The following is a 21,640-nucleotide window of genomic DNA, read 5'->3' as shown; positions in this document are numbered from 1 at the left end:
TAGATGGTGGCTTCGGCCACCAATAGGATCGTGGTGGCCATGGGGCTGCTGGAACCATCTATTGGGGTCCTAGACACCCCCCCTTTGCCCCCCCAGATTGCGCTTTACCCTATGGCATGTCCCCATCAAGCAGGACACCCATCCAGGACACTGGTGGCACTGACACCAGCACATCCAGACCCCAAAGTGGGGGTCTGGGCACCTAACCCCCCCCCCAAGCTTGTTGGGGGGCAATCCTGAAGGCTGGGGGTGGTCCTTGAACCACACAGCATCCCTTGGTGGACCCCCAAACCTGGGTCCCCCAGGATGGAGCCTCCTGCCACGGGTTTCTTACCCCCCCACCCACAGCATGGGGACCCCCCCAGTGTGCCATCACCCCCCCACTGGAGGGTGGGAGGGGTTTGGGGTCACCCCCTTTATGCCATGGGGGTGCACCCCCGTCCCATGGGCACCCATTGGACCCCGGGATCAGGGACGGGGGGGGGGGGGGACCGGGACCCCCGGGGCTTCGGCACTCACCGTCCGAGCGGGTCGAGGGGCAGCGAGCCGGGGTTCGGGGCGCGGGGGGGGCCCCGGTTGCGGGGCGCGGAGCCCCCGCCGCTGTCACCCGCCGGCATCGCGGGGGGCCGCAGCCGCTGCGTGCCCGCGGGCACCGCCCGTAGCGGGGCCGGATCGGGGCTGGCGGCCGGCCCGGGCTCGTCACGGAGCGGGGGGGGGCGGACGGAGGGACGGGGCCGGACACGGGACCGGGGGGGGGGACACACGAGACCGGGTGGGGACACGGGACCGGGGGGACCCGGGGTTCTCCCAACAGTGGGAGCGGGGCCGGGTGCCCCCCGGTGCCCCCCAAAACCCCGGTGCCCCCACTGACACCCCCCGGTCCCCCTCGCACCCGGTGACCACCCCCCCCCGCTGCCCCCTCTCCCGGTGCCCCCCCCATCATTTTGTGTTCCCCCCCACAGTGCCCCCCCGGTGACCCCCCCACCCGGTGTCGTCCCTCTCCCTTGACTCCCCCCTCCCCGGTTCTCACCTCCCCCTCGGGTGGCCCCCCCCACCCCGGAGCCACGCGCCCGCCACGTGACCGTGGGTACCCCCGCGGGAATCCCCCCCCCCCGGTGTGTTTACATCCACCCACCCAATCAGCGTCTCTGTAGCAGCGCTCCCCACGCGGCGGGGCGGGGGAGTGTTTGTGACGGCTCTACCCATTGGATATTGCTCCTGCCAATCAAGGTGTGGGAGAAGGGGGCGGGGTTAGGTGGTTATTTACATGGAGGGCTGGCTCCACCCACCACGCCTGCGTGACCCCACGTGGGCGACGCGTGCTCCCGACCAATCCGACCCTTCGCGATTAACCAATCCGGACGCTCGGAGGTGGAGCCAGGTAGCCAATGAGACAGCGGCAGGGGTGGGCGGGGCTAAACTTTTGATTGACAGAGGGCTGGTGGAATAGCAACGCGCTCTCCTCCCCTTTCTACCAATCACCTTCAGAGGAGCGCGGAGGGGGGGCGGGGACGCGTGTCGCGTTTAGCCAATGGGGTTGCCGGCTGCGGGTAGGGCGGGGCGGGCGGGCGTGGCCTCGCCACACGGGGCGGGCGGCGGCGACGGGAGCGGTGGGAGCGCGGCCCCGAGCGGCACCGGCCGGGCCCGGCCGCAGGTAATGGGGGTCGGGCCTCCCCGGGGGGGGGGCTCCGGAGGGCGCGCTGCCCCTCCGCCCCCAGCGGGCTGCGGTGGGGCGAGAGGAGGGGTGGCCGCCGGTGCGGGGATGGACGCGGTCAGCGCAGCCGTGGGGCGCGGGGAGGTGGGTCCCCTTGGACCCGCTCCCGCAGGCCCGGTGGTCCCGTCGCCCCGGCGGGACGCCAGGCCCGGAGGTGGGCACCCAGCGCGGCCGGCTGCGGTGCCTGGAACCCGGTTCGCCCCGTGTATCCCCCGAACCGGCGCTGCGGGGGGTGAGGATGCGGCACCCGGCGGGGATCAGGCTCGGAATGGGTGGTTGCGTCCCCCCCCCGCCCCTTCCTGCCGCGGTCCCAGAGGGTGGATGCGGCCCCAGCAGGTTCCCCGCGGAGCAGCCGGCTCCTGGCTCCTGCCCTTTGGGTGTTCGGTTACGTGCTGGTTCGTCAGGTTTCAGCCCCGGCGTGCGGGGACACGTCTGGCGCCGCTGGCCAGGTAGGAAACAGCTCCGTGGGACACACCATGGGCTCCGCTGCTCGTCCCTTCGGAGCCAAAGACACCGCAGGAAGGGCTGTGCAGAGCCTTTGGGGGGGTGAGTTTGGATCCTGATGGCTCGAGGTGGAAATACGTGTTATAAAATAGGATTGGAAGTGTCCACGCTTCCCCTCTGCGGATTCATGGAATCTGGTTTGGGTGGAAGGGACCTTAAAGCTCCTCCAGCTCCACCCCCCTGTCCCGTGCAGGGACACCTTCCACTAGAGCAGGTTGCTCCAAGCCCCTGTGTCCAACCTGGCCTTGAATACTGCCAGGGATGGGGCAGCCACAGCTTCTCTGGGCAATTCCAAGCCTTTATTCTGGAAGGGAGCAGCCGAGGAAGGACACAGGGCCCCGGGGACCACAACTGCACCAGGGCAGTGCCTGTCCCTTCTGCTGGTGTTAATCTGGTCCATGCTGGTGGCTGAAACCTGCTCTGGTTTGGGGTTCACAGGGTGAGTGTCATCAGGTTTTGGGGACATGGGGCACAGCACCAAGCCTGGTGGCCGTGACCATGCTATGGCAGCCACTGTGTGGCCAAGGGAAGGAGCAGCAGGAGCTGGTGCAGGTCTGAGCTCCCCAAAACACAGGTGGAATCCCCATGGGTGCCTTGTCCGCCTTGGCTGTGCCAGGCTTCCCGTCCCCAGCCCTGCCTGCAGGAGAAGCGATGGAGCGAAGGGATGAGGTGAATTCCCTACAGGGATCGCGGTGCCTCGGTGCAGGCAGAGGTAAAGCTGCTCCTGCGGATCTGCAGAGCCCTGGAGAAGTGTCTGGTTCCTGCTCTTGGTTCTCCCTGTCTTGCCCCACCACGGAGCTGTGTTGTGTGACCCACACGCTGGAGGCGGGGCTGGGATCCAGAGGGAGCTGGGCACGCTGGAGAGGTCAGAACCTCATGGAGTCCAACCAGGTCAAGGGCAAGGTCCTGCCCCTGGCTTGGGGCAGTCCCAGCACAGGCACAGGCTGGGATGGAGCAGCTCCAGGAGACTCAGAGCAGCTCCAGTGCCTAAAGGGGCTCCAGGAAACCTGGAGAGGGGCTTTGGCCAAGGGATGGAGGGACAGGCCAAGGGGAATGGCTTTAACCTGCCAGAGGGGAGACTGAGATGAGCTCTGAGGCAGAAGCTCTTCCCTGTGAGGGTGCTGAGGCGCTGGCACAGGGTGCCCAGAGAAGCTGTGGCTGCCCCATCCCTGGCAGTGTTCAAGGCCAGGTTGGACACAGGGGCTTGGAGCAACCTGCTCTGGTGGAAGGTGCCCCTGCCCGGGGCAGGGGCTGGGGCTGGAGGAGCTTTAAGGTCCCTTTGAGGCCTTTAACATGGGTGTTGTTAGTTCCCTTAAGGAAAGGACAGACTGTTGCTGCTCATGGTGCTGCTCAGCTCCGTCTCTGCTGCTGTAGCACAGGATTAGTCCTGGGTAGCAGCGGGATCCTGGTGACCATCAAGTGCAAACCTGTTGTTGTTGCCTGGGATTAAAAGCAGCTCCATGAAGAGGAGTGTTGAGGCTGGATGTGAAATCAGGTCTGTGAGTGTCTCCTGGCCACAGCTCCAGCAGCATTCCATGTTCCTGCAGCAGTGGGGAATCTCCCAGCGCTGAGGAAAGTGGGGATTGTTCCTGTGGATGTGGATTAAAATAGAGCAGGATGAGATTATCCCCCGGCTCGGGGATGGAAATAGGATCCAGTTCCTCAGCAACTGAGGGGGATCTGTATGGAAAGCTCCACATCTCCTGCAGCCCAGGGAGCAGCAAGAGGAATACCGGGAATCCAGCCCAACCGTACAAGTCCTGGAGGACCTGAGCTCCTCTCTTTGGAGGTGGTGGGAGCAGTGGGAGACTCCCAAGGTCCGCAGCAGGGCTCCAGCTCAGCGCTCCTGTGTTGCTGGTAGGAAATAAAACTTGAGGCACTGGAATAATGGGAAGGAGAAGCCTTGGAGCAGGGAATGAGCCATGAGAGCGGTGGCAGAGTGTGAGTCGCAGCCTGGCAGAAGAATGCAGACCTGGTCACATCGGGTTCCACAGCGAAACCCAGCTGGAAGTGGAGCAGGGAATGTCACAAGGGTGATGCGGAGCTGGGAATGCTGGAAAAGTGAGGGACCGGGAGGGAAAAGGTGCAGCTGGGATGGGAATTGCAGGGAGCTTATCTGCAAAGGGAGATCAGGGCATGGGAATGGCTGCAGGTGGGCAGAGGAGGAGCTGGAAGCGGTGCTGAACCGGACCAACCTGTGGAACATGAGGAGGAGGAGGGTGAGTGTGAGCTGACCCAGGAGAGCCCTGTCATTCCCTTGGGAAACGAGGCTGACGAGTTCCCTTCCCTCATGGCTGCGTGTGGGAGCGGAGGGATGGCCTGTGGGAAGGTCCAGCCCTCTCCTGCCCTCCTTCTCCCACTGATCCATCCCTCCTGGGCTCCAGGTTGGGGACCAGTTTGCTTCTGTTCCAGTTTGTCTCTGCTGAGGGGAGTGTTTCTGCGCTGGGAAGGGGATGGAAATTGGGTTTCTTCTTAGGAATTATCTACAAGTTGCGATGTGAGCGTTGCTGAAGGCACAGCGCTGCTGGGGAGAGGCTGAAGCTGAGCTCAAACCCAGCCAGGATCCTGCTGGGAGCTGTGAAAGCAACAGGGAAACGATCCTGGAATGGTTTGGGTTGGAAGGGACCTTAAAGCTCCTCCAGCTCCAACCCCTGCCCCGGGCAGGGACACCTTCCACTAGAGCAGGTTGCTCCAAGCCCCTGTGTCCAACCTGGCCTTGAACACTGCCAGGGATGGGGCAGCCACAGCTTCTCTGGGCACCCTGTGCCAGCGCCTCAGCACCCTCACAGGGAAGAGCTTCTGCCTCAGAGCTCATCTCAATCTCCCCTCTGGCAGGTTAAAGCCATTCCCCTTGTCCCATCCCTCCATCCCTTGTCCAAAGCCCCTCTCCAGGTTTCCTGGAGCCCCCTGAGGCCCCGTCCAGCCGGGCTCAGTGCTTTGGTCGGTGTTTTCCCTGCAGTCTGCGTTGCTCTGGGTGGGTTTTCCTGCTCTCTGCACACTCCCTGATTCCCAGAGCTATTTCTGGAGCCGGGAGCCCTGCCTGGGCAGTTTTCCCCATCTCGGAGCCTGCTGGAGCAGCCTCTGCTGAAGTTTTGGCTCTGGGAGGATGAGGAGGTGCAGATGGCCCTGCCGGAGCCAAGCACGCGGCTCTGCTCCTGCTCCCTGTTAACTCTTTGGGATACGGGCAGGGATGTGGCTCTTGCCATGCTTGGCATTGGGAAGGGATGCTCAGAGGGCTGAAACCAGCCCAAAGTGGGACCTGGGAAGAGTCTTTCCCTCGGGAATTCCTGGTTTGTTCTGCTGTGTTATCATGGAACGGTTTGGGTTGAAGGGACCTTAAAGCTCATCCAGTTCCACCCCCTGCCACGGGCAGGGACACCTTATCCTGCTGAATTAGATAAGGGAATGGTCTAATTCCTGCATGGAAAGAGGTGGACAACCAGATGTGTGATTCCGGACTCTCACCACGTTATCCAGGCTATTAATTACTCCTTCTCTGCATCGGGCTCTTGCAGCACAGCAGGTACCTACTGCACCTTTCACCTCCCATCCGCTCACACCCTTGTCACCCTTTGGGGTCACCTGCCCCCTTTGACCCCCCCCCGGGTGCTGCCTGCCCTGAGGAGCCCTCCCCACCTCCTGCAGGGTCGCTCCATGAAGCTTCTGCCCTTCTTGCATCTAAAGGGCAAGGTCCTGCCCCTGGGATGCAGCAGTTCCCGGAGCCCTCGGAGCAGCTCCAGAGCCTAAAGGGGCTGCAGGAAACCTGGAGAGGGGCTTTGGGCAAGGGATGGGACAAGGGGAATGGCTTTAACCTGCCCGAGGGGAGGCTGAGGTGGGACACAAGGAAGTTCTTCCCTGTGAGGGTGCTGGGACACTGAAAGGGGGTTGAATGGAGAAGCTGGGGCTGCCCCATCCCTGGCAGTGCTCAAGGCCAGGTTTGGAACCTGTAACCATGGAATGTTGTGCCTTTGAGCATCACCCAAACACCAAATGGAGGCAGAATTCCTGTTTCACGTTGTCCCGTACCTATCCCAAAGGACCCTCCCTCTGTGGCTGCTGTTCCAGCCCCGATGGGTGCAGGAGCATGGGAAGAGCAGGAGCAGTTTGTGCAGAGTGAGCAGGGACCTCCCCAGCCGCCTCCAGCCTTGTGGGCAGCAGCTCCATGGAGCTCCTTGGGATTTCCATGCTCCGGATGGGGATCTGCAGCTCCTGGGAGGTGCTTGGGGTGCTCTGGATGAGGATCCCGAGCTCTCACTCCCCACCTTGAACCTTCCTTTCCTTTATTTGTTATCATCGACTTCGTTTTCCAAGGGAAAGGAGGAAGAAATCCAAGAAACCTTCATTATAAGGCAGCAGATTCCTCCATTCCCGTCAGCTGGAATGTGGCGCCCCAGCACTCCAGCTGAATTCCCCTGGCTCCGTGTGTATTCCATGGAGCTGACTCAGAGAAATACCACCCAGGCCGGAACATCCATTGAGCCAGGCTGGAAAATGCACGTTGGGAAAGAGCTCCGAGCTCCCTGTTCGCTCGGGGCTGGTTGGAAGCCTCTGGCTGCAGCAGGAATGGCTCGGGAAGCTTGGGAATGGCTTAAATCTGGCAGAGGAGGTGGGGGATGAAGGCGGCAGGGAAAAACAAGTGATAACCACAGTGAAATGAGGAATGGGGGGGGTCTGAGTCTGCTGGGAGGGGGTTTGGACACAGATCATGGAATTCTGGAATGGTTTGGGTTGGAAGGGACCTTAAAGCTCCTCCAGCTCCAACCCCTGCCCCGGGCAGGGACACCTTCCACTAGAGCAGGTTGCTCCAAGCCCCTGTGTCCAACCTGGCCTTGAACACTGCCAGGGATGGGGCAGCCACAGCTTCTCTGGGCACCCTGTGCCAGCGCCTCAGCACCCTCACAGGGAAGAGCTTCTGCCTCAGAGCTCATCTCAATCTCCCCTCTGGCAGGTTAAAGCCATTCCCCTTGGCCTGTCCCTGCATCCCTTGTCCAAAGCCCCTCTCCAGGTTTCTGTTGCCCTCATGGATACACAGGGGGGTTTGGCTTTGGGGGACAGGGGAGGTTGGGGAGGCCACAAGTGATTCGGAGATTTAATGCCCTTTGCAGGGGACAAGCCTCTCCTGATGGTCCAGCTGTGGCTGGTGCTGCTTTAGGAACACAAAGACACATCATTGACCTCTCAGACTCTCCAGGAGCTCCTACACGGCCGCGAGAGGAGCAACATCCCACTGGATGGAGCCTGGGCTTTGCTTGTGGCAAAGCAAGCCAGAGGGTGCTGAGGAACATCAACATGGGCATCCCCATAGGGATGAAGGTGTCATTGCCCCACTCTGTCCCAATTCTGGGATCAGGTTTGGTCCCTGCTGTACAAAACAGATATAGACCGGCTGGAGGGGTCCAGAGAAGGGCCACAAGGATGATCCATTGGGAAGTGATGTGAGACCCTGCTCCTGTGGTGCTGGCTCTGGGCAGAGCTTGGCAGCTCTTCCTCAGCAGCAAAGGGGGGTTTCTCCCTGTGTTTAGTGTGGGTGACTCAGGACCCACAGCCGTGGGGTGCTGTGGGTGCTGCGGGAGGAGGGTGCTGTGCTTTGGGAGCAGAGACATGAAAGGGTTGAGGCAGGCTTGGCTCCGCATCCCTCCCGGCTCTGTAAGCGGGAGCAGGGCTTTCATCAGGGTTCCTCTTGCAGGACAGGTTCTTCAGGTGGATGGGGAGCAGCAGAGGTGGCACAAACAGGTCCTGATCCAGGGCCCAGCTTCCTGATTCCAGCGTCCACTGATCCCGAAGGGACCCTTGGGAAGGGACCCCAGTGCCACCAGCGCCGGGCACCATCTCCTGTGGTCCTGGCTGTGTACATGGAGCTGCTGCTCCCCCAAAATCAAGCATAGGAACCATTTGTATCTCCACATGGAATCCTGGAATGGTTTGGGTGGGAAAGGACCTTAACCCTGTTGGAGAAGCTGTGGCTGCCCCATCCCTGGCAGTGTTCAAGGCCAGGTTGGGCACAGGGGCTTGGAGCAACCTGCTCTAGTGGAAGGTGTCCCTGCCCGTGGCAGGGGGTTGGAGCTGGAGGAGCTTTAAGGTCCCTTCACCCCAAACCAGGCTGTGACTCCATGGTTCTGCACCTAAAGGCTGTTGGGGGGAGCTCCCCAGCTCTCACCCTCCTTGAGACCAAACCAACCCACTTTTTCCCCTGGGAATTCCTGTTTTCCAGCCCTTCCCATGCAGGATGCTCTCCAGTTCATCCCAGCTCCAGATAAATCCTTTACCAGGGAGGGTAAAACATACAGCTGGGATGTCCGAACGTGTTGTGTTGATGCCTTTCATCCACGTTGTGTTGGCCTTAGTTGGTGTTTGGCTATTCCATAGGATTTTCCTATGGAATTCCTGCCTCATTTCTCAGTCTGTGCATCCTTCCCTCTGGCTGCTCCCAGGAGCCTTCCAGAAACTGAGGTTTGGGGCTCCATAGGGTCTCTCTTGCTTCAAGCCATGGTACTGGGGCTCTGAAGACCTGCTTTAGGAAAAGGCCATCTCCATGTCACAGACCTAAGGGATTTGGGGAAATTCCCTCTTAAAACAAAGGAATTAGGGCAGAGATAAAGGGACGTGAGTGATGTTTTGCCCAAAACTGGAGTATTTTGGGGTAGGGAGCACTCTGCTGCTGTGGTGGTGGAGCGTTGGCTGAGGGACAACCCAGTTGTGGCCTTTCGGTGTGTTCTGTGGCAGATTTCAAGGGGATGTGATGCTGGACGTGTTTGGGATGCTGGTGCCTTCCCAAACCCTGGGCACAACTCTCCCTGCTGGGTGAAACCCATGAAGAAGAAGGGTTGTCAGGGGCTGTAGTGCTGCTTCCAGCACCATGGAGCTGGGAATAGCCTTGAGAACAGGAGCCTGGAAGCAGCTTGTTCGTGTGCTGTCACCCAGCAGCGTGGACATGGGTGCGGGACACCCATGAGGGCAGGTTCCTCACCCTCCTCTTCTCCTCCCCACAGTCCATAATGATGAATGGGTCTGAGCTCGGCAGCACCACGGGATCCAGTCCCAAATCCAAAGAGGACCAAGTAGTGAACGGCCACGATGAGAAGGAGAACAACCCCTTTGCAGAGTACATGTGGATGGAGAACGAAGAAGACTTCAACAGACAGGTAAGACCAGGAGGATGGTGCCAGCTCCGTGTTCCTGCTGCTGGAATGGAGCCGAGGACCAAAGGATTCCCTTGATGGACACCGTGGAGTGTGTCTGCAGGAGATGGTGGCTCAAGGGAAGAGTCATCCTGTTTGTGTCATAGAATCAACCAGGTTGGAAAAGAGCTTTAGGATCTTCCAACCAACCTTTACCCCAGCACTGCCAAGGCCACCACTAACCCAGGTCACTGAGGGCCTCACCTACACGGTGTTGGATCTGCCTGTGAGGACATGGGATGGATGAAGTTGGAATGAATCCCTCACCATGCCTTTGATCAGCTCGTTCTCAGGGGGATGGTGATGGCTCCAGCATCTTCTGATGGGCTTTGCTGGGGTAACCAAGACCTTCCCTTGGTGTGTGCTCAGCTGGAGGGAGAGGAGCAGCCTGACCACCAGTGCTTGGAGTTTGGGAGTGCTTGTAGCCTGGTTGTGTCAGCACTGAGCTCCTGCAGTGTGTGCCGCTTGATCCGGGTGGAAAACTCCATCCCAGTGAGACAGGAACGGGGCAATCCCAGCACAAACATGGGCTGAAGGAGAAGGTAAATCATAGAATCATGGAAGCCCAGCCTGGTTTGGGTTAAAGGGACCTTAAAGCCATTCCCCCTTGTCCAAAACCCCTTTCCAAGGTGTGAGTGCCGGCTCTGTCTGCGCAGGTGGAGGAGGAGCTGCAGGAGCAGGAGTTCCTCGACCGCTGCTTCCAGGAGATGCTGGAGGAGGAGGACCAGGACTGGTTCATCCCATCACGGGACCTGCCCCAGGGCATGGGGCAGCTGCAGCAGCAGCTCAACGGGCTCTCGGTGTGTGATGGCCACAGTTCAGAGGACATCCTGGTAAGGACCTTGGGGGACGTGCTGTGAGGTCGGTGATGAGCACAGGACCCGTCCTGGGTGCTGGGATGGGGTTCCTGTGTGGCAGTGGGGTGTCAGTGCAAGAGCTGGTGGTAACAGCCTTCCAATACCTAAAGGGGCCCCAGGAGACCTGGAGAGGGGCTTTGGACAAGGGATGGAGGGACAGGCCAAGGGGAATGGCTTTAACCTGCCAGAGGGGAGACTGAGATGAGCTCTGAGGCAGAAGCTCTTCCCTGTGAGGGTGCTGAGGCGCTGGCACAGGGTGCCCAGAGAAGCTGTGGCTGCCCCATCCCTGGCAGTGTTCAAGGCCAGGTTGGACACAGGGGCTTGGAGCAACCTGCTCTAGTGGAAGGTGTCCCTGCCCGGGGCAGGGGTTGGGGCTGGAGGAGCTTTAAGGTCCCTTCCAACCCAAACCATTCCAGGATTCCATGATAACACCCTGATCCCGGAGCAAACCCAGCCCTGTGCCAGAGCGAGAGCAGGGAGACACAGACACCACATCCTCACGTGTTTCCCACCCCAAAACCCACCCTGGGAGTAGATCCCTTGGGCCTGGCACTTGCTCAGCACCATCTCCATCTGCGTGAGGACACAAGGGCCAGGTCACATCCGTGGCTCCATCCTCAGCAGGTTGCCATGGAATGATGGTTGGTGTTGGGGAACCACCATTTGAACCACTGACGATCCCTCTCCCTCTTCTCTTCCAGAGCAAAAGCAACTTGAATCCAGATGCCAAGGAGTTTGTGCCCGGCGTGAAGTACTGAGCACCCCGGCAGGCTCTGGAAGGACTGTATCCCTGCTTTGGGAATGTGATGGGGATGGAGGGAGCGGAGCAGCCCCCGGCTGGACTTTGCACCATGCGGAGCTGCTACCATGTGCTGAATCTTCCTCTACGCTTCAAGTACCATTTTTTTCCCTCCTTATTTTCTTTTCTAACTCCTCCTTTGTATCATTTATCACCTTTTTGGGGCAGTTTTTTGCTTTCCAGGACTCGTGGCCTTTAGGTCTGTGCTGGAGTCCAGCTCTTCCCTCTGCTTCCCTTTTCCATGCGTGCTCCAAACCCGCTAGTGGGAAAGTCACATCTCCTTGTTTGAGTGGGGTTTAGAGGGGTCCCCCTGGCCCTCCCCAGAGGCAGCAGCCCCACGCCAGGAGCCACGTTGGCATTCCCTGCTCCTGTTCCATGGGATTTCTTTGGCTAACGGGAAGTGTGTGAACCCTGAGCCCATCCCGAACACTAACTCATGCTCTTCTCTGCTTCCTGCCTTGGGGAGCTCTGAGGGGAGGCCAGACCCATCGCTCCATCCATCCATCCCAAGGGAAGGGCAGCTCCTGGAAAACACACCTTCTCCTTAAAGATTCCAACCCCGCAAACGTGGAGCTTATCCAGCAGCTTGGATTGTAGCTTGGAAGTAAATCCCGGGAAGACCAGAAGGGAGCAGGAGGGAGCTGGTGTGGAGCTGCCTCCCTGGGAAAGCAGAGGGATCCTCTGGAAGCTGAGTCTTAGAATGGTTTGGCTTGGAAGGAACCTTAAAGCTCAGCCGGTTCCTCATCTGGGGCAGGACCTGGACAGGCTTCAGCTCCTCAACCCACTACCCCTGTGCTCCTAGTGCCTTAATCCATGGGCTCCTTTGGGAATCAGGAGCCTGGATGCAGAGAGCTCCTGGGCGAGGGGTGATGCGGAGTTCTGGCTTTACGAACCCAGGAGGAGCTCCTGCTCTCCCGTGCGGGTCTCACCTCCCAGCTAATTCCAGCATTCCCTGCACTGCACAGAGTGCTTAATGGAGCGGGATTGGGGATCCCCGCGGGATTCCGGGAGATGGAAGCTAATGGCCACTCCGCAGCCCACAGCCTGCTTCAGCTCCATTAGCTCCTGGTGGGAGGCCCCAGGGTCACTGGAGCACAACTACCAGCGAGTGGAGCTTTGAGCTGATGGAACTCACTGCTCCGGAGCTCCAGGCATGTCCCAGCTGCTCCCAAAACCAGCCCTGATCCCAGCCGGAGCTGCTGCCAGAACAAGGAGCTGTAGCAGTGGGTGCCCAGCTCAAACGCAGGGGTGTTTTGGGGTGAGTTCTGCCATTCCTGGTACAAACCTGTGCCTTCAGCTGCCGGAGGCTCCGGTTTGGAGCCTGCAGGGCTGGGATGGATGCAGGGAAGGGCGGCTCCTGGCTGGACACACTCCTGTAGCACCGTTTGCCCTCACCCTTTCTCTGGTTTCTGTTTGATTTAACCCCCCCCCAGGCCCCCCCCCTCTGCTGTGCTGTACATTTGGACAAGGCCTTGTTAGAAATAAACCTTTTTGGGAAGGGAGCAGAGCCCATGGTCAGTCCAGACAAGGGGAACGTCCCTGTTCAGCTCCATCTGATGGGGTGGTCTTGGCCATGACAGCAACAAACTCCATCCCCACGTGTGTTTGTGCCTGGTCGGAGCCTTGGAGCCAAGAGCATGGAATTGAAGATGTTAAAAGCCATCTGTGGGAGATGGACACCTAAAGGGGCTCCAGGAAACCTGGAGAGGGGCTTTGGACAAGGGATGGAGGGACAGGCCAAGGGGAATGGCTTGAACCTGCCAGAGGGGAGATTGAGATGAGCTCTGAGGCAGAAGCTCTTCCCTGTGAGGGTGCTGAGGCGCTGGCACAGGGTGCCCAGAGAAGCTGTGGCTGCCCCATCCCTGGCAGTGTTCAAGGCCAGGTTGGACACAGGGGCTTGGAGCAACCTGCTCTAGTGGAAGGTGTCCCTCACTGCGTCCATGTTCAATTCCCAGAGCATCCTCCTTCCTCCTCCTCTTCCTCCCCTTGGACCCACTTGCCCATGAGCACCAGCCCTGCTCTGGACCAGCGCCACCCCAGCCCCACAGCCACGGAGCCCATCCACCAAACCAGGAACCCCCATGTCCTGTTCTCCATTCTCCACCAGCCCCACGTGGCTCGGGGTGTTCCCATTCCCCCCCCCAACTTCCCCATTCCCCCCCCCGTCACTTCCCCATTTCCCAGCCCATTTCCCTTTGGATGTTGCAACCGTTTTATTGCCCAATCACACCCCCCCCGCCGCGGGGGGGGGGTCACTGGAAGCTGTGGCTGTAGAAGACATCCACGTTGCTGGCGTGGTCCAGGGGCAGAGCTGCTCCGATGCTGCGGGCCCCCAGCCGGGCCCCCCCCCAGCGCCGACGAGCGCTTCAGCTTCAGGAGGCTGAACCGGGAGAAGCCGCGTCCCGCAGCGCCCCCCCGCGCCTGTGTCAGCACCCGGATGAACCCTGGGGGGGGGGGGGGGGCACACACATCATGGGGGGCTATGGGGGGCAGCAGGACACCCCACCCCCAGCACCCCCTATCCCACCACTCACCCTCCTGCATCCTGTCCCAGCTCTTCCACACGGAGCCCACGCAGATGATGGGCAGCCCCAGCTCCCCCTGGAACAGGCTCTTTGGGGGGGGGGGGGGTACAGAGGTGAGAGGTGGCCCCGGGACCCCCCCACACCCCATGTGCCCCCCATCTCGGTCCCCCCCCAGCTCTCACCGTGTGCACCTTGGGCAGCACCGCGGCCACGTGCCGGGCCAGGACCTCGCCGGCCTTGTGGAAGAGGTGGCAGCAGAGCGGGTCCCCGGCCTGCGCGCCTGGGGACGCAATGGGGGGCAATGGGGTGATGGGGGACACGGGACCCCCCCAAACCCCCCCCCCCCGCCGGGGTGTCCGTACCCTCCGCCAGCCTCTGGCAGAACCCCGCGAACTTGGCCTTCTGGAAGGAGCGGTAGAGGTGGGGCAGGAGCCCCATCCTGTCCTGGATCTGCAGCGTGGGATGGGGGGGGATACACTGTGAAACACCCCCCCGAGACCCCCAAACCCCGTGTGCACACAGGAAACACCCCCCCAAGCACACAGCCCAGAGCCCAGCACAGAGCTCAGAACCCTGGAACCCCCCATGGACCCCCAGAACACAGCCAGGACACCCCCCCCGACCCAAGCATTGAGCTCAGATCCCCCCCGGACCCCAGCCTGCAGCCCCCTGGGACCCCCAGGACACAGCCCAGAGCCCCCCCTCGACCGTGACACACAGCCTGAAGCCCCCCAGATCCTGACATGCAGCTCAGAGCCCCCAAAGGACCCCCATCATGGAGCCTGGAGCTCCCCCTCCAGACCCCAGCACACAGCCTGGAGCCCCCCAGGACCAGCCCAGAGCCTCCCCCAGACCCCAGCACAAAGCTCAGAGCCCCCCAGAGCCCCAACATCCAGCCTGGAGCCCCACAAAACCCCCAACATCCAGCCTGGAGCCCCCCGGACCCCACCACACAGCCTGGAGCCCCCCGGCAGCACCTGGAAGTAGTCGAGCATGGCCTGCCTGACGTATCCCACGTCGTGGGGCGGCTCCTCCAGGTTGTCCATGCTGTCAAACACCACCTTGACCGCCCGGTGCGCGATCCAGAACGCTGCGGGGGGAGCCCAGCACAGCTGAGACCCCCCCCCCCCAGTGCCCCCCAACACCACCACCAGCGACCCCCCCCCGTCCCCCCCGGGGGCCTCACCTGAGCCCTCGTCCCCCATCATGTGGCCCCAGCCGCCGCAGCCCGTCTCCGACCCGTCGGGGTTGATGAGTTTGCAGTTGGAGCCGGTCCCCGAGATCAGGACGATGCCGCCTGCGAGGTCCAAGCAATGGTGACCCCCAATGTCCCCCCCTCAGTGTGTGTGTGTCCCCCCCCCCGCAAGCGCGCTGTCCCCTACCGTGGTCGGTGGCGGTGGCCATGGCGCCGATGGCATCGGTGGTGATGGAGAAGCTCTGGCTGAGGTGGGGGAAGCGCCGCTGCAGCTCCTCCACCAGCTTCCCGACGGCGTCCTTCTGGTCCCCCCCGCTCAGGGACAGCCCCTGCGCCGCACCGAGGGGCCCTGTCACCGCGGGGGGGGGGACACGGTGCTGGAGCACCCTCGGGGAGGGCGCTGGGGGCTCACCAGCGAGAGGAGGGGGACGTGAGGGTCAGCCCCAGCCTTGCTCTTGGCCTCGCTGACCATCCGCTCGATCCTCTCCAGGCACTGCTCGGAGCCGATGAGCTGAGACATGGGGGGGGACACAATGAACCCCCCAATCCCAGTCCCAAGCTCCATCCCTAAAGCTTCTCAGAGCTGATGAGCTGAGACACAAGGGGGGGACACATTGAACCCCCCAATCCCAATCCCAACCTCCATCCCTAAAGTTTATTGGAGCCAATGAGCTGAGAGAAACAAGGGGGGGACACGTTGAACCCCCGAATCCCAACCCCAAACTCCATCCCCAAAGCTTCTCAGAGCCAATGAGCTGAGAGAAACAAAGGGGACACACGTTGAACCCCCAATCCGAACCCCAAACTCCATCCCCAAAGCTTCTCAGAGCCAATGAGCTGAGAGATAAGGGGGGACACACTGAACCCCCCCGTCCCAAACTCCATCCCTAAAGCTTATCGGAGACAATGAGTTGAGAGACATGGGGGGGACACACTGAACCCCCCAATCCCAACCCCAACCTCCATCCCCAAAGCATCACCTCCATCCACGAGCTGTTGGCAACACCCCGACCCCTTCTCTGGTGGCTCCATCCCACCCGAGCGCCCTGGAGGCTTGGGGACACCCAGGGTCCCCCCCTCACCGTGTCCCCCCCCCCAGCTCACCCAGTGGTTGGTGCAGGGTCCATCTGTCTCAGCCAGGATCCGGCCATCTCCAGACACCACCACCACCGTGGAGTGGGTGCCCCCGCTGCAGAGAGAGCGGGGACACACTGCGGGTATCACCCCTGCACCCCCCAACCGGGCAGGGGGACCCGCTCAGCCCCATCGCTCCGGATCTGCACCATCCCAGGGACCCCCTGCACCCCCCCAGACCAGCCATTGGGGGTGCTGGGGGGGGGGACACAGACAGGACCAAGGTGTTCCTGGGGGAGTTGACCAGGAGGGGGTCGGGGGGGGAGGGAGCAGTAGGACCAGAATGGGATTCCTTTGGGTGGGACCAGGATGGGGGGTCCCTGGGGAGAGTGGGGACAGGGATGGGGCCCGGGGGGTGGTGGTGGGACCAGGATGGGGAAATGGGATCGGGATGGGGGCCCAGAGAGGGTGGGATCATTATGGGGTCCTGGCGAGGCGTGTTTGGACCAGCCCTTGGTGGTGCTGGCGGGAGGACACGACACCAGGGATGGGGCCCCTGGTGGGGGTGGGACCATGATGGGGGTCCCGGGGGGGAAACAGACCATGAGGAGGAGTATTGGGGTGGGGGTGGGAACCAGGATTTAGGGCCCTGTGGGGGATACACATCCCAGGACGGGGGTACCGGGTGGGGGGGGGAGCTCCTGACCTCCCCATCCCTCCCCACTGACCTCAGTCCCTGGCCCCACCCTGCACCGGGCACGAGGGGTTGGGGCAAGGGGTGCAGGAGCTGGTACCCCCAGCCCTGGGGGGGGCTGCGGGCGGGCTGAGGGCCCCCCCCGGACTGGTTCCTGCCCCCCAAAGACCGGTTCCTGTCCCACCCCTCCAGGCTGCCGGTACCGGGGCGGGGCGGGAGGGATCCGGGAGGGGCGGGCCTCGGCTGCAGCCCCTCTCCCCCGGCCGGGTCCGGGGGTGCCGGGGTCCGGGGGTACCGGGGTGCGGGGACCCCCACCCGCGGCGCGGCGCTCACCCCTCCACGCCGCCGAACAGCGCCGCCATCGCGGCCGGGCCACGCCCCCCGCCGAGGCCACGCCTCCCATAGGCCACGCCTCCCAGCCCGGCACGCCCAATGGAGGATGTGTCTCCCTGAGGCCACGCCCTCCCGCATCGGGTTCCGCCCCGCCCCGCCTTGCCCCGCCCCTCCGCCCGCCCCGGGTCCTTGTGCCGCCCCTCCGTGATCCCGGGGAGCCCCGGGAGTGGGGAAGGGATGGGATGGGATGGGCATGAGGATGGGGATCGGGGTGGGATGGGATAGGGATGGGAAAGGGATAGGGATAGGGATGGGGATGGGATGTGATGGGATGGAATGGAATAGGATGGGATGGGGTTGGTTGCGGATGGGGCTGAGATGGGAATGGTGATGGAATGGGGATAGGGATGGGATGGGGATAGGATGGGATGAGATGGGGATAGGATGAGATGGGGATGAGGATGGGATGGGAATAGGGATGGGGATGAGATAAGGTCGGGGATGGAATGGGATGGGGATGGGGATGGGGATGGGGATGAGGATGGGGATGAGGATGGGGATGGGGATGGGGATGGGGATGAGGGTGGGGATGGGGATGGGGATGGGGATGGGGATGAGGATGGGGATGGGATGGGGATGGGATGAGGATGGGGATGGGATGGGGATGGGGATGAGGGTGGGGATGGGGCCTGAGGCGTTGTTCCGCAGGAGCTGCAGGGTCTGGGATCAGGTGGGACACAGCCCGGCGGCGGGGGCAGGGACCGATGTTCCCACTGCTGGTGGCTGCCAGCGCCCATCGCGGCTGCGCCCCCCCCGGGCACCAAGAGCACGTCTGCGGGGGCCAGGCTGGGGCGCGATGGGGTGATGGGGGGGTTAGAGAGGAGAGGGAGGGAGCGATGGGAAGATGGAGGGTGGAGGGATAAAAAGGATACAGGGGTGGAGGGATGAGTGGATGGAGGCAGGAGACAGGCAGGTGAATGGACATGGAAGGAAGGAGGGGAAGGAAGGAAGGAAGGAAAGAAGGAAGGAAGGAAGGAAGAAAGGAAGAAAGGAGAGGATGATGGGGTTGCTGGAAAGGATGGATGGATGGATGGATGGATGGGTGGATGGATGGGTGGGTGGATGGATGGGTGGATGGATGGATGGATGGATGGGTGGATGGATGGATGGATGGATGGATGGATGGATGGATGAAAGGACATATAATGGAAAGAGGAGGTAAGGGAAGACAGTGCGGGCAGGAGGAGGTGAGAAAGGAGCGTAACGCAATGGGGTGACAGGACAGACATGGGCAGAGGTGTGCCCACATGGGGCTGGTTCCCATGGCAGCACAGACCAGGCGATCCCACGGTCCCTGGTCCTGGGGTGCCTTTTGATGGTGACACCATTGGAGCCAACAGCCCAGGATCGGGATCACCTTCCCCCCACCTTCATCCCCAGCTCTTGTGGGGCTCCCCTGCCCTGTGACATGGGTTGAGACGTGAGGCTAGGAAGGACCCTCTGCCCTGGGGGGACCCCCCTTCCCATGGCTGGGGGTACCCCATGGCCATGGAGTGCTGCAGAGGTACCCTCTGGGACGGTGCCTGTGGCCACCCCAGCTCAGGGGGCAACAATGCTCCAGGTGACCCACATCCTTCCCAAGTGCTTTATGGGGCGGGAGCCTGGGGGGCTGCATCTGGGACCCCCCAAAGCCAGTGCAGGGTGTGGGGAGCACCAGGGGCACAGGGAGCCCCCCAAAGAGCCCCAAACCACCCCAGAGGAGGGTGGAGGGGAGCGGCAGGGGAAGGGTTAAGCTGCACTGAGGGGGTGTGAGCAGCCCCTGAGCCCACCGCCCCTGTGCCCTCATTAAGCCCCGGTGGCACCAGCCTGTCTGGGGACAGCACCGGGGCCAGGAGCTGCACTGAGTGTGTCCCATAGGATGGGACAGCCATGTCCCCGCGGGCGCTGGATGCCACCCTCAGCGACAGGGACGCAGTGGGGTGATGCTGGGAGCACCCCAACTGCATCCCACCACCCCGCGCAGGGGTGGGGATGGGGGCTGAGGTCCCCAGGGCCTCCCAACGCTGTCCCCAAGCCCGTCCCCACCTTGGTGGTGGCTCCACTAACTTGGATCCAACCAGGACAAGCGGTGACACCGGCTGGAGCAGAGCCCGGGCGCATGGGAGGCGCTTGGGCTGGGGGTAAGACACAGCGATCCGGGGTGTGCGGGCAAACAGGCAGCAATTCCCACTCGGAGCATCCGCTGCGCCCTTCCACAGAGCCCCAGGAATGGGGTGTGGGAGCTGGGAATGCTCCAGGGACACCCAGATCCCACTGATACCGATGGATGGGTGATGGATACCGCTGGGACATCCAGCCCCGAAGCTGCTGTGGGTCCTGGACAGGCATGAGGAGGACATGGGGTGGAGGATGGACATGGGAGCACGGGAATGTGGGATGATCCCGGCCTCGTGAGCCCATCCAAGCCCGGTGTCACCAGCTCGAGCATCCATGGGCGCTGGGATGAAACCCACTGCAGGACCCCAGTGTGGGAGGCAGAGGAGGAAGAGGAGGGATGAAGGTTCCATCATGGTGCCCGGGAATGGGGTTATCCTGCTCTGCTGCCCTCGGTGCCGCCTGGAAGCTCCGATCCTGGAAGGGGTCAGATGTATTTCGGGGCTCCGGATCCATCCCGCTGCCGGCGGGTTGGGAATGGGAGCGGTGCTGAGCCGGGGACACCCTGCATGGAGGAGGAGGCTGGTGAGCAGCAGGATGGGGTCGGGCTGATGGTGGGATGGGGCTGGTGGCACAGAGGGGCTGGACGCTGCCTATGGATGGGAGCCCTTGGGATGGGTTTGGGGTGACCTGGGAGCTCCATCCTGAGCTTCCAACCCATTGCGGTCCATGTGGCACAGGACAGGGCCCGCTCTGTGCCATCGGCACCCAGCACAGTGGGATGAAGCACCAGCCAGGACCTCGTCTGCCCGTCCTTCCCGGCACCCGGCTGCATCCCTCTGGATCCATAACTCTTCATCGTTCCCAGAGACCATCCGAGCGGTAGGTGCTGTGTCTGTGCTGCTGGCCTCTTCCTGTGGATCCATCATCTGTTTGTCGTCGTCCATCCATCCATCCATCCATCCATCCCATCCATCCCATCCATCCATCCCATCCATCCATCCATCCATCCATCCATCCCATCCATCCATCCCATCCATCCACCCATCCATCCATCCATCCATCCCATCCATCCACCCATCCACCCATCCATCATCCATCCATCCATCCATCCATCCATCCATCCATCCATCCACCCACCCATCCATCCATCCATCCATCCATCCATCATCCATCCATCCATCCATCCATCCACCCCACCCATCCATCCATCCACCCATCCACCCATCCATCCATCCATCCACCCATCCATCCCATCCATCCATCCATCCATCCATCCATCCATCCATCCATCCATCCATCCATCCATCCATCCATCCATCCATCCATCCATCCATCCATCCATCCATCCACCCACCCATCCATCCATCCATCCATCCATCCATCCATCCATCCATCCACCCATCCATCCATCCATCCATCCATCCATTCATCCATCCAACCATCCATCCATCCACCCACCCATCCATCCATCCACCCATCCATCCATCCATCCATCCATCCATCCATCCATCCATCCATCCACCCACCCATCCATCCATCCACCCATCCACCCATCCATCCATCCATCCACCCATCCACCCATCCATCCATCCATCCATCCATCCATCCATCCATCCACCCATCCATCCATCCATCCATCCATCCATCCATCCATCCATCCATCCATCCATCCATCCATCCTTCTCTCTGTCTGCCCTTCCATCCCTCTGTCCATCCATCTCTTCTTCCATCCATCCTCCATTATTCCCCATCCCTCCATCCCTCCATCCCTCCATCCCTCCATCCACCCATCCATCCCTCCACCCATCCATCCATCCATCCACCCATCCATCCCACCACCCACCCACCCCCCATTTTTGCAGCCCCTCACGCTCAGCACAGGCTGTCTCAGGCTGCGCCCACCCCGGGATGAGAATCCCTGTCCCTGTTCCCATTGGAAGGGGATTGTTGGTGTCATTTTGGCCACCAGCTCTGTCACCTTCCTCCCAGGTGTCTGCAGAGGGTACAGGGAGGTGGCACAGGGGCTGTGGGGGGACATCGCATGGGGGGGGCTTTGGTCTCCAGGACCTCCCAACCCCATCCCTGTGCTGGTGGCGGTGGCTTTCCCCATCCCACATGCAACCGGGGCGAGAGGGATGGGGATGGGGATGGGGATGGGGATGGGATGGGGATGGGGATGGGGATGAGGATGGGATGGGGATGGGAATGGAACAGGGACGGGGACAGATCCTGGCTCCCCAGGCACGATGCCCTTCAATAACCGGGTGCTGAGCGGGTGCCCATCCCCATCCCCACCCCCAAACCCCTCCAGGCTCTTTTGCTGACTCAGCATTTCCCAGCCCGGCCCCCCCATTCCCCCCTTTCCCCGCCATGGGGGGGACCCTGTGCCGGGGGGGGGGGTGTCGGGGCCGCGGATGCAGCGCATTAACACGGGCAGAGCCCATTAGAGCTGATCGTGCATCACCAAGTGCTGTTATCACTGTGCAGGCCGAGGGGGGGGGGATCCCCCAGGCCAGGGACACCCCGAAGCCACCCCCTTTTTGCACATCCCGGCCCCCTTTGGGTGCCTTTAGCACCTCACCCGTGCCTCAGTTTCCCCACGTGTGTCCA

General features: G+C 61.9%; 3 protein-coding genes across 5 annotated transcripts in view; 1 reads left to right on the top strand and 2 right to left on the bottom strand.

The window, feature by feature from the left end:
* ZNF638 (zinc finger protein 638) overlaps positions 1-835 on the bottom strand; it is a 54,137-nt gene extending 53,302 nt beyond the window's left edge. The window contains exon 1 of the mRNA XM_030492312.1: positions 520-835. Coding sequence (XP_030348172.1) covers positions 520-617 — 98 coding nt within the window. The 5' untranslated portion in view covers positions 618-835. The remainder of the gene's footprint in view (positions 1-519) is intronic.
* A 728-nt stretch (positions 836-1,563) lies between these two features.
* On the top strand, positions 1,564-12,554 carry PAIP2B (poly(A) binding protein interacting protein 2B). Of its 3 annotated transcripts, none has more exons than XM_030492365.1 (4): positions 1,564-1,654; positions 9,208-9,360; positions 10,053-10,229; positions 10,955-12,554. In XM_030492365.1, the coding sequence occupies exons 2-4, from the start codon at positions 9,214-9,216 to the stop codon at positions 11,009-11,011; spliced, it is 381 nt and encodes a 126-aa protein (XP_030348225.1). In that variant the 5' UTR covers positions 1,564-1,654; positions 9,208-9,213; the 3' UTR covers positions 11,012-12,554. The 3 variants fall into 3 exon arrangements, with proteins under 3 accessions (XP_030348225.1, XP_030348226.1, XP_030348227.1); XM_030492366.1 differs by having other exon boundaries at positions 1,613-1,641; positions 9,205-9,360; XM_030492367.1 differs by lacking the exons at positions 1,564-1,654; positions 9,208-9,360 and adding an exon at positions 9,548-9,813.
* A 692-nt stretch (positions 12,555-13,246) lies between these two features.
* NAGK (N-acetylglucosamine kinase) lies at positions 13,247-16,933 on the bottom strand. Its single transcript, XM_030492351.1, is given in 11 exon segments — positions 13,247-13,400; positions 13,402-13,496; positions 13,587-13,665; positions 13,760-13,857; positions 13,940-14,027; positions 14,555-14,667; positions 14,764-14,874; positions 14,960-15,101; positions 15,185-15,283; positions 15,877-15,961; positions 16,874-16,933. Coding segments are annotated over 11 exon segments (1,035 nt in total). The 5' UTR covers positions 16,903-16,933; the 3' UTR covers positions 13,247-13,304.
* Positions 16,934-21,640: the final 4,707 nt, after the last annotated feature.

The sequence above is a fragment of the Strigops habroptila genome, chromosome 7 (genome assembly GCF_004027225.2).
Source record: "Strigops habroptila isolate Jane chromosome 7, bStrHab1.2.pri, whole genome shotgun sequence".
Taxonomy (NCBI): domain Eukaryota; kingdom Metazoa; phylum Chordata; class Aves; order Psittaciformes; family Psittacidae; genus Strigops; species Strigops habroptila.
This window is presented reverse-complemented; position numbering and strand designations above follow the sequence as displayed.